This window comes from Denticeps clupeoides, chromosome 10, assembly GCF_900700375.1.
Source record: "Denticeps clupeoides chromosome 10, fDenClu1.1, whole genome shotgun sequence".
Lineage (NCBI taxonomy): Eukaryota > Metazoa > Chordata > Actinopteri > Clupeiformes > Denticipitidae > Denticeps > Denticeps clupeoides.
This window is the reverse complement of record NC_041716.1, coordinates 12374788-12386801: the sequence shown is the minus strand read 5'-3', so window position 1 is coordinate 12386801 and position 12014 is coordinate 12374788. Positions and strand designations below refer to the sequence as shown.

At 49.8% G+C, this 12014-nt stretch overlaps 1 protein-coding gene across 4 annotated transcripts in view; it reads right to left on the bottom strand.

Moving 5' to 3' along the window:
• Positions 1-1004: 1004 nt before the first annotated feature.
• samd11 (sterile alpha motif domain containing 11) overlaps positions 1005-12014 on the bottom strand; it is a 44750-nt gene continuing 33740 nt past the window's right edge. For 3 of the 4 annotated variants that reach the window (XM_028994807.1, XM_028994809.1, XM_028994810.1), the window contains 6 exons: positions 7598-7713; positions 6970-7048; positions 6091-6818; positions 4295-4419; positions 3803-3913; positions 1005-2405 (listed from right to left, as the gene is read on the bottom strand). In XM_028994807.1, coding sequence (XP_028850640.1) covers positions 2166-2405; positions 3803-3913; positions 4295-4419; positions 6091-6818; positions 6970-7048; positions 7598-7713 — 1399 coding nt within the window. In that variant the 3' untranslated portion in view covers positions 1005-2165. The remainder of the gene's footprint in view (positions 2406-3802; positions 3914-4294; positions 4420-6090; positions 6819-6969; positions 7049-7597; positions 7714-12014) is intronic. The other variant, XM_028994808.1, reaches the window with a different exon arrangement.

Genomic DNA, 12014 nt, shown 5'->3' with positions numbered 1-12014 from the left:
TATGATCCCTCGCCATCCGGCTCAGCCCAGGTGGGAGTCGGCAACAGAAACCAGGCCGAAACAGCCCCACCCCCTTCAGTGGATGGCCGGGGCAGTGGTGGCCTGTCGGGTAAGGAAGCGGACCCGTAATCAGAAGGTTTCCGAATAGAGTCCTGAACCACCAAGGTCCCACTGAGCAAAGCACCGTCCCCACACGCTGCTCCCCGGGAGCTTGTCATGGCTGCCCACTGCTTACCAAGGGTGATTGTTAAAAGCAGAGGACACATTTCGTTGTGTCACCGTGTGCTGTGTTTCACAATGACAACCGCTTACGTTCTTCCCTCAGACACCCCTCCCTTCCTTTGACCGAAGGTTTTTCTTACTTCAGGGTTAGACGTGGTTTTTGGAGGCCACGCTGCTCTGCTCTTTCCCCAGTTTAGGGCTGTTTTGTCTGCTGCTGGTCTTGTGTGTTTGGAATATGGCTGTCCTCGGAGCAGCATGTTTACAGGGTGGTCCATGGGCCAGATGAGCCTCGCCGGGGGGGTGGGACCACTGAAAATGACAGCTGGTCTACTGGACTGAAATTCTGTTCTCACTAAAGGTTAGGATTGGGTGTTGAGGCTGTGTGTGCGCATTGGAGGGCTTCAAGCCGGTTTCCCCTCCTCGCACAGCACCTGGCCCTGGACGTCACCCTACGCAGTAAAAACTTCAGCGGGGCAGCCGCCGCGGCGGGGGTCTCAGAAGGTCACCCGCCCTTCCGGCGCGCCGGTCGAGCAGCAGGGGCGGCGGCCATCAGAGATTGGCCTTCAGCTGAACTTCACACCCTGACAGCTGGTCGCGTACCTCACGCCCCTCCCCTGGCTCGGGACCTGCCCTGACCGCTGCCCCGCCCAGAGTACGGAAACACACATTACACACCACCACCAGAGACCAGCAGAAGTGTCTGGAACTTCTTGTTTTCTTTTCTCCATGAGGTTTTATTTCACCCTGAGGTGAATAGAAAAACAGGATAAAGACAAAAACAGTGATGGGAAAAATCTAGAGACCATTTTAATTAATTGCTTATTACATATAAAAAAAAAATTAAAAGATTTGCATAAAGAGCGTTTGTGCCTTTTTTTTCAGTTCCCTGCAACAAAGAGAAAAAGTTTTGTTCTTTGGGATCCAGTTAAAGGAGGATTTATTTTTTTATACATATTCTGTCAGTCTAACTACGTACAACAAACTCCTATAAATATTTTCTCATTTATATGCTGAATTAGCATTTGAAAGTGGGCTTCTATTACAGCTGCATTACAGAGCAAACAAAATAACATTTTTTTGAACAAAAAGTACCACCAGCATTTTGTTCATCATCCAAAAAATAAACCAAAAAATAAATGCATTTCGTGCAACTACACTTAACAAAAAAGAAGTACCACTTTACGTAACCTTCAGAATATTTTCTCAAGCTCATTACTGTACAAATTCATCTCCCACAGTAGTTAACATGCCGGTGCACGCTCATCCGCACAGCCAATCACGGCCCACCGTTTCAGAACCCTACTTTGGGCCAATGGCTTTTGGTCACAGGCTTGTGCGCAAACCTGCGTCCTCCAAGTTTTTTTTTTCTTCGCCTCCTACAACATTGTACCTGTCTGCTCATTACCAGTAAGGGCCAGCAGAAAGCATCAAAAATGACAGATTTGCTAAAAATCCCACAGGTCCCCATGTCTTTGGTACTGGACCGTGGAATGCATAGTTGCATCAGACAAAAGCGACGAGCTCCCCTCATCTTGATTCTCAAGTTCTGTACGGCCAGCAAACGGGTGGAAAGGGAGGAAGAGGAGGAAGTGGAGACGCGTGTCTTGTTGTTTTTGAGTTGATGCTGCTCTCAGCCTTGGGGAGTCCATCTCAGAATAAAGACGTTTCTTTAACGTGTCTGACACCCAGAAAATGCTGTTTTTGGCAGGACGTTAAGACCCCACCCTTTCATCCATCCGTCCTCTCCTGGTTCCGCATCTTTGGATTCAGTTGTTTGCAGCCTCTGTTAAAAGTGGAGGTGTTGGGGTTGTTCAGTTTTTTCAGTTCCTTTCATTGTCCAAAAATCTGCAAACGTAAGTGCCTCAGCTTTTTAAAAAGTCTTCCAAAGGAGAAAAAGTCAGATATGTGGGGAGAGAGGATGAAAACGTCTCATCGACTCGGTTCTATGATAGTGGTTTGGAGGAGTCATAGGCCCCCACGACCGACGCACTTCCATTCTCCTGTCTGGGGGAAGCTCCACCCACAGGAGCACGGCTAAAGGGGGAGGAGGTGCTGCTGGCAGAGGGAGGGCGATTCTCCACGGGGAGGGGGTCTCGGTCCGGGGGACGCAGAGCAGATGGCGGCAGGGGGAGTGCCAGGGGGAAGCTGGTCATGTAGAATATCCTGCCAATGCGCCGCGCCACCTGAGGGAAGACAACACATGGCAGGATTAGCACAGAGCACAAGGGAACAACGACGCAACCCTAACATCGACCATGACATTCGGACATTTTGCCATCTGCTCGTAGTGCCCATTTCACCCTGTACAGCATACATACATTAGCACACATATGGGAGAGATTTTTTACCCTAATATGTGTTAGTAAGAAATCTTTATCTTAGCGTGATCCTCCTGCGTGGTTCATGGATTGACTCTTGGACCGGCCCTTTCCATCATTCTGCTCTCCCGCCATCCTTACGCCATCTATCCTGCACTCTCATTGGCCGTAGTTTAAAAACAACTCGAACAGATATTTAACTTTTGTGCAACCAGAGGTTCATTTACATTTACATTTACAACATTTATCCAGAGCGATTTACAATCAGTAGTTACAGGGACAGTCCCCCCCTGGAGTGTCTTGCTCAGGGACACAATGGTAGTAAGTGGGATTTGAACCTGGGTCTTCTGGTTCATAGGTGAGTGTGTTATCCACTCGGTTACTACCACCCCGGCACCTGTGACTATGTTCACAAGTAGTTTATAAATGAAAAAATATGTTTTATTACAGTTTTCTTTTTATGTTAATGTGAATGCAAAGATTGCTGTGTGACTTCATGTGACTGTGTCTCGCAAATAATATTGTTACTGGGAGGAACTCATTCAGTCCAGTGGGTTGAGTATCAGTGCCAGTACCAAGTTCTGGTTTCTCCAGGATAGCCAAACAAGAACCTTCAGACATGTCTTCTGTGTTTTTAGTAAAAAATGCCACCAAGCAGAGCAAACAAGTCTAATACTAATGCAAAGATCACGCAATTAAATGTACTTTCTTTTCAATTAATACTGAAGGTCGGTGCAGTAAAACATCACGTAATTTGTCTTCAGGTCAATAAATTCTGAAATTTTACTTTTGCAGTCGGAATGTACAATCCTGCCACCTCAGATGAAAGAGAAAGGGTGGGAAAAAAATCTATTCTATTTTCTCCAGCCGGCCCATATCCATAAAACATTTTAGCGATTTTTCTCCAAGGTCAGCCGCACCGCATACTTTCTAGAAAGCGAACAGAATAGAAATGGCCAGATCTGATAGCGAACATGCACGAACCCGGCGCAATAAACTGCATTTTTCATGGTGACCTGTGAGTAAATTTATCTTAAAGACGTTTCTGTATCCTCCTGTTGTTATAGCATCTCATATATTTGCAGGCTTGTTTGTGTGTGTTTTTAAGTGTTAAACACTTCCAGTACTAAAAAAAGAGAGGCAGAGCGCTCTGGTTAATATAACCACACAGTTCCAGTTTCTGTAGAAAGTCATCGTAACGTTAGAAAAGCTCGATTGGAAGCTGTGAGTATAGATTTCGTTTCTTTGGGGTTTTTGGTTACCTGACAGCGGATCTTGAGCGCTGGGCCCAGCTTCAGGCCCATGTTGTTGAGCAGATGCTCCTCCGTCAGCAGGGGCAGGGTCTCTCCATCGATGGCCTGCTCCCTGAACACCTGGGTGCAGAAACACACCGGTTGTGAACTCCTGGCCAGCGGCCGCCTGGCCTCCGCTGCGGGTGTGTAGGTCAGGTGATGTGTGCAGTGAGGGAAGGTCTGTGTGTGTGAGTGTGTGTATAGTCTGTGAAGGACTGTGTGATGCATGCAACAGCCGTGAAAGACAAAGATAAGAGCAGAGCTGACCAGCCACTTCATTGTTTTTAACTTTGGTTCCAGGGTCAAAATGAACACCCCTCCTCTACCTCCCCCGCGGCTAATTCCTGACGGAGGAGCGAGGGGCGTTTTTGAGGGTTAATAATCCCTCTCTTGGATTGGCCCAGACCTGGTGGTGAATCAGCAGGTCTGTGAGGGGCCGTGTGCTGCTGCTCTTGCCCTTACCTGTGTGTATTCGGCACAGCCGGGAAGGCCGTTGATGAAGCTGCACACCTCCTCCACTGTCCACTTGCTGATGTCCTCCACTGGCCCCGCCTCCTCCCCGTCCAGCAGCAGACCCCCCATGGCGCCTGGAGGAAGCAGAAATCATTAGTGGGTGGGGGTGAGTCCAGCGGCACAGGAATTCAGCAATGAGACCCCCCCGCTGCCGGCCCAGATCCCCAGAGCTCTGCTCGCGTAATGAACCCGACTGTGAACAGAGTTCAGCGGGGGTCTCTGGCAGGGCCCCTTCCTGTGTGTGTGTGTGTGTGTGTGTGTGTGTGTGTGCGTGTGTGTGTGTTTTTTGTACGTGTCTGGGTTTCCTTAGGGACGCCCAGGTGAGGTTAAACTCAGAGCTGAGGTTCTGCCTGTATTTCCAGCTCCTCCTACAAAGACGGTGTGTTGAGCAGTGTGTTTTTACAGGTCATAAACGCGGTGGGCTGGAGCACGCTCCCTCAGACGCCGCCGGCACTGTGTGTGTGTGTGTGTGTGTGTGTGGACGTGGGGGAGGGAACTCCAGTGTCTGGGGAAACGTCTGGGTCTCAGACCAAACCATCTGTCTAAACCACCCATCCTCCAGTGCTCGGGCCTGGAACACGACCTGGAAAATCCTGCTGCTAAGTTGAGCTTCAATTCGAATTTAGATGGCAGAGTAATGCGGCGGCGGTGGCAGCAATGGGTGGAATCCCAAGGAGGGACGTATATTTTAACCGCGCTCAGTTCTTACATTGCAGGGCGTGTTACTCAAACATGCGAAGAGTTGAGCAGTAATGAAGAGTTTTCATTATTCATTATATTCCATTTCAAAATACACTATACTCCATCTTTCCTATTCCTATTATTGTTGTTGCTGTGACTACTTCATCTATAACTGTTGTTATTATTATTATTAGTCGTATTTAAGCTCCACTTACTATTAAAACAATGAGTCACTTGACCGCATGACTTAAAACCGGTTACAGCTCTTTACAGCAACTTAGCTTCACAATGTGGCTAAAGACACTTATTAACTTAACCCCAATCATAAATATTTAACTAAAGTATGCAATAAACAAAGTCTTTCCGTTTATCATGCATATAATTAAGTACTACTGCTCTACTGCAGCGTGTCTGATCCATTATTTACAACTTTTAACTTTAAGCCTGAATATTATTGTCTCTAGTGAGTCCAGTGAGAGGTCAGCTAGTGAAAATTTTGATACACTAGAGAGTGAAAACACAAAAATGGGTAAGTTTATACGACAATAAAATCTGAGCCAGAAGATTTTCTGTGACTTTGGGGCACCACTGGGGCAGTGGAGGCCTAGCGGTTAAGGAAGCGGCCCCGTAATCAGAAGGTTGCCGGTTCGAATCTTGATCCGCCAAGGTGCCACTGAGGTGCCACTGAGCAAAGCACCGTCCCCACACACTGCTCCCCGGGCGCCTGTCATGGCCGCCCACTGCTCACCAAGGGTGATGGGTTAAATCCAGAGGACAAATTTCACTGTGTGCATTGTGTGCTGTGCTGCTGTGTATCACATGTGACAATCACTACACTTTATGGAGGGCTTAATGTCAGGAACACAGAAAACTAAGGAAATCAAATATTAATTTTATTCCAATAAAAAAAGTTGTATTTTAGGGGTAGGATTGGGTAGTTATATATTTATAATACATTTTATGTGTGTGTGTGTGAGAGAATGTGTATGCATATGTGTGTGTATGTGAGAGAGAGTGTGTATGCATATGTGTGTGTGTGAGAGAGAAAGAGTGATCAAACTCACCGGTGTGAAAGTAAGGGTTGGTGTAGGGGAAACCGAAGGGGAGGGTCTGTCCTGGCAATGTGGGCATGGCTGGCATTGCTCCTGTTGGCAGGTACTTGGCTTCGCTCTTGCCGATTCCTGGAACGTAGAGGTGGTGGCTGGGGGATTCGGCGCCAGCTGAGCTGCAGGGGGCACTGAGCCTGCCGGACCCCTCGCCTGGATCCTTCACCCCCTCACAAGGCTTTGTCGCTTCCTTGCCTTGGCACACGTCGGAGTTGAGCCCATGCCCGTCGGCTTTGGGCATGCCCCCTGGCCGGTCCTCCGCCGCCTCGGTGTCGCTCTCAGAGTCCTTCATTTCCTCGTCGGCTCCATCTGTGTCTCTGTCTCTAGCCCGAACCTCCGTCTGCAAATCCTTGGCCTCTGAAGCCCCTCCAGCAAGATCTCCACGGAGCAGAGCCCCCTTCCGAGAGATCTTCCTGGAGGAGGCCTCTTTAGAGGGTGTGGCGACCGAGACCCCCTGGTGGTTAAGGGAGAGCAGTGGCGTGTTGTTGTGACGCAAGACTAGCATGGCATTTCGGCGATTGATTTCGTCCCGGAGGGGGTGGCCTTCAGGAATCTCCTGCAGGCTGCGCAGTGCTGGGTGTTCTGGTGGCAGGCCAGGGTGGAGGCCCAATGGGTCGGCCAGCAGACGCTGCCGATGCAGATTCTCCAATTCCTTCTGCCTCAGCAGCTCTGCAGACATCTCTAACCTACACACACACACACACACACACAACTTGGTATCAATCTACTCATTATAGCCACTATTTAGACACTACTTCATACCAATTCACTTTCTACAGTTAGAAATGTAGTGGAGGTTAAGAAGACTTTTCATTTGACATGTTCTGTCATCTGTACCTCGCCAGGTTCTGTTTACGAAGAAGCTCCTGTTGACGGGCGAACACCTCTGCCTGTGCAGGCTGTAGAAACCCGTATCCTAAAACACAGAGAACATATACACTCAGGTCCAGTACACAACAAGGGAAAAGACACATCGCAATGTTATTACATTGTTCAAGGCTGCATCATTTAAAAATGAATGTTGTTCAGACTAAAATCATACACACACCAACAGATACACTCAGTATATAGCTACATTCGTTGTATTCTATACATCCCATACATTCACTGTGGAGTTATCTTATTGTAGTACGTTGTATTATAGGTACATCATTTTGGGACAGTAAGGGGTTGTTTGTAAATGAGCTTTATGAATCAACTTGATCTTGACTTTAGTCAAAGAAAGTCATGCCTTGCTATGGAAGCGAAACATTACTGTTCTATAAGGTCTTTATATAATGTACAATAATACCTCAGTAAGTATATCTTTTAACATTGGTACAGCAGTGTAGCAATAGGCTCAATATTCAGTACAGCGGAAATGTTTCCTTGTACTGGAACATTTTTGTGGGTCTGTTTGATCTTGCAGAATGTGCTTTACTATGTGGTAAAGTGAAAAGCCACTGGCACAGTTGGCGTGGCGTACCAGGCGCTTGGCAGAGAGCAGAGGGCATGCCCAGGAACGGAGGTCGGAGGTGTGGGCCCAGGGCGATGTGGGGGGCGTTTTGTGGAGACAGCAGCGGGGGAGGATGAGACATCTCCCTGTTGGCACACAAAACAAGATGCGCACATCACATACACACCGAATACCAAGACAACAAAAAAAATCTACAAGATTACAATACAACCAAACAATACAAGTGCAGGTATCCACACTTTCAATTATTTGTATGTAATAAATGTAACATATAGATACAATTACGGCATTCTATACCTGACATAATATTGTATTACATTCTCTGTGATTCCCCATTTCATCATTCTACATGCTGCAAGTTATTAATTATAATTTAGATCAGTTCTACTGAAGAACCCGAGTGCCACTGCTTCCTGTTTTGAATGTGCAATGAGAACCTGAAGTCAGAGGTGGCGTACTATAACGCTGCGTGGCAAAAAAAATTACTGCATTTTCTCGACTGAACCCTTAGAGACCAGGGTGCCGCTGCAAAACCCGGAGCACCCAGTGCACCCGCCCACACGCGCTACAGCAGGGCTGTTATGATGATTCTGATGTGCCCTCACAGGGTTATTTTTATCAACCGCCTCCTCCAAACCCCCCCCTCCTTTCCGGCGGACTGAGGCCGCAATAGCCCCTCATCAGCCCTGTCACGCCGCGGCCGGCGGCAATGTTTGTACCCCGGTTCTCCCTTCGCCCCCCCCGCCCTCGTCTGCCAAAATCATAATGAGGGCTGAATGCACAATAAGAGTCTGTCACTGTCGGACAGCTGGGGCGGCCCCCGTTACTGCACCGAGTCTACAGGCCAGAGGACCTCCTAATTAACACAGACCTCTCCGCCCCTCCCTTCCCCTCGGCTTCCTCGCCTCCCTCCGCCCTCCGCCGCATTCAGCTAATAAAAAGGTGCCGTGTCCCTCAACCCTTCCTTTTTATTAAAAAAAAAAAAGACCCTCAATTATGTGTGCTTTTCCCCTTTTGTTCTCAGCCGCCTGGAAGCTCTTTTTCTCCACGGCGCTCACCTATGCCAACATGAGAGGGAGAAGGAAGGGGAAGGAGGCTCTCGAGAGCGAATGGATGAATGTGAGCGCGCAGATAAAGAGAAGAGGAGCGGTGAAAGGTGTAACACGTGAGGTGGTGCTGGGTGCAAAAAGTGTTACTCTGCAGACTGACCCTCTGCCAACCGCCGCCTTTCACTTTCACCCAGCCAAACAACACACGCACAGAGGGCAGAGGTCAGGGCTGCTTGCTTTGTGGATCTTCCTAAACTCCTGCACGTGGAGGCAGGGAGAACAAACAAAAAACGGCAAAAATCCGAGTTTCCAGCAAAACGTAAAACTTCACACCAAAGCCTCGCTGCAGATTTCTTTATTCGTTGCTGAATGAATAAGGAGAATGAAACAGTAAAGGACAATAAAGGAACAGGTGAAGGAGAAATGGGGAGGGGAAAAAAAAATCCCCCCCCCGATCGATCGGCCGCTGCTGAAATGTTAATGCTAATCGCGTAACCGCTCTCCGCCGGTTCCGTGTGCTCCGGTGGCAGCTCCAATTAATCTCAGGCAGGACTGCGCGTGACCTCCGGCCGGCAGCCGGCGCGGGGGCCCGCCGATGCTTATGTAATTACACTGTGAAGTGTGTAATCACCTGGCCTAATCCCTCAGGCCTCACAATTAGCCTGGGCCGCGGTCGCCGGGGCTGCCAAGCCCAGCGCCGCCCAAGACAGCCTGCAGATGAATAACGGTCAATTAAAGCCGCATGGCCGGGGCCGCCAGGCGGCCGCTCGATCGTAATTAGCTGTAATCACGGGGAGACGTGCCCGGCAGACGCGCTTTTCGTTTTATAGGAAGCAATTTGGGAGCGAGGCAGGCAGGCATTAACCGTGGGGGCCAAGCCCAAAGCAGGAGAGGTGTTTTTGTAGCTGCGGCTTAGCTTATCCCTCCATCCCCCCTTCTCCTTCCTACCCTACCGCGGCTAAAAAACGTGGAAAACAAAAAAAAAAAAAACACGCGCCGAGTCTGCCGGTGGCTCCTACTGTTCAAATGCAAAATGAAAGCTTTATAATCTCAGGGTGTCTACTTTCCATCCTTCGTCCCTTCAACCTCCCTCATCGTCAGGTTCTGTAACGTTCTTTTGTTTTTAAGGTGAACATTCTTTTTGACCTCGTGCAAGAAACTCAATTTGGATAATAACCAAATACGGTTATTTCACTGAGCCGAACATAAAACATGAAGAAATTTGGTGAAATGTACATTACTGCATTGACTAGGACTATATTCACTGCAACTAGATAATTAACAAATTTTCTGTACTTCCTGTGTGGGGTCTGACCAATGACACGGATTCAAAGTTCATCCTAGACACATACAGCTGGTATGATGCAGACGGCCCATCATTTGCGTGATGCACTTGCGGTGTGTCTGTGTGTTTTCTATTTCGGGTGCACAAAGAGTTGGAATCAAATGGGACCAGATGAAAATAATTTTTTTACCAACTGAGCCAGTTTCCTAGTTTTACCGTTAGAAAGGCGAGAAAGCACATTTGGTCATTTCAGTGACTTTGACTTGCAAGATAAAAATGGCGCAAAAACTAAAGTGCCGCATTTTCGGTATTCAGGCAAGTCTTTAAGTATTTTAATGAGCCTTGCAAATGGTTAAAGGGAATTTCTTCTCTCCGTCTTCCTGTTGTCGTGCTCTTTCTCGTTCTCCAGCCCCCCGCTCCCCCTCCCTCTCCCTCCTCCGCCCCTCGTTTTCTGGCAGTGAGGCCAGTAAACCCTGGGGTGTTCGCTCATGTGTGACGACCTGTCAGGGTGATGGCGGCGGTGGCGGCGACGGCGGCGGCGGCGCAGCCCCCACCCCGTCCCCCACCCCCTCGGCCCACCGCCTCACTGCCGCCGCCGCCGCCTCCTTCCTCCCCCTCCGGCTTACCCCTCCCCTCCCCTCTCACCCCCAGCCAGAGAGCAGAGTGGCGCTGGAGCGGCCCGAGCGCCAAACGGGCGGGCTGGCCGTCATGGAGCGTAGCGGAGCTGACAGCCCCGCCGCTAATGAAGGCAGCGCAGGGGATTAGGGGCCCCGGCCCGACGGGAACGCGTTTGCACAGGAAGCTCATTAAAATGCATGAGGCTCCCGGCCCACTCGGCTCAGACCGCCGGCGCGCATGCCAAACACATTAGGATTTGCCTTGCAGATTCTCCCAAACGCGACCCCCATTTAAGGCAGACGAACGCACAGCCAGCCTCCGAGAAATATCGACCGCCGCAATGATTTGTTTTTAACAATACGCACTAATGGCCATCAGATAATCAATTAGGGCCGAGCCGTTTGAAAGGTGAAGCTGGACGAATGGCTTCCGGCCAGACACCCCCCGACTCACTGGGTTTATGGGGAGGGAGGGCGGGGGGTCTGCGCCAGATGACCCCTTCCTCTCACAATGTCACAGACTCTCGGGCGCAAACGCGTGTGGCCACCTCTGTCGTTTAAGAATCTCCTCTTCTTCTTTCACCCTGAGTCTGCCGCACAAAGGGTTAAATGGGAGCACAGGAAAGAGGGAAACGGAGGGAGAGAGAGAGAGAGGGAGGGGGGACACAGCCTCCCCCCTCTGCTCGCCCCCAGCCTCGGAAGCGTGCAGCCCTAGTTAACATGCGCCGGTCCTGTGTGGCTAATTATTCGGTGCAGGCGTAGCGGCGGCGGCGGCGGCGCCCCGACAGGACGCCGGGCAGGGAACGAAACGCCCCCACGCTGGGCGGCCCCGCTTCCTCCCGCCTCGCCGGCCCATTATCGATCCGCCCGCTTCCAGCGCCACATAAATAATCGACAAGCAATTACCCGCCCACTCCCGCTGCCCGGGCTTTGTTTGGAGTGGAGGAGTGCAGCAGGAGGGCCAGGGGCCTTGATGGGAGGGGGGCGGTGGACGGGTAAGCAAGGAGGGGGGGGGGGGGGGGTCGTGGAGACAACCAGTTCAGCCCCTGAGCCCCAGAAATACTCCCTGACAAGATCAAATCGAACAGGAACACAAAAGAGTAACGCAAACTGGCAGATCCTATTAACCGGAATTTCTCTCGGTTTTACAAACCTACGTTTTTTATTTTTACCCTCTCCGTCTGTGTTTCTTTCTTTCTTTCTTTCTTTTTTTTTTATATATGTAGCCGTCCATTCTAGCAGTCATGCAGTATTCATTATGGTGGGATGTTGGGTTCCTTATTAATGTAAAATATTCATGTTATTTTAGAGCACAAGACATTTTTCCTCCTTTCCTGATGTTTGAAACGAGCCCTGGGTGCGTGCAGCATGTCAACAGCCTCTTCGGCCATGTGCATGCGCGCGCACACGCACACACACACACACACACACACACACAGACACACACAGTGGTTTTCGGTCCGACATTCTCCACA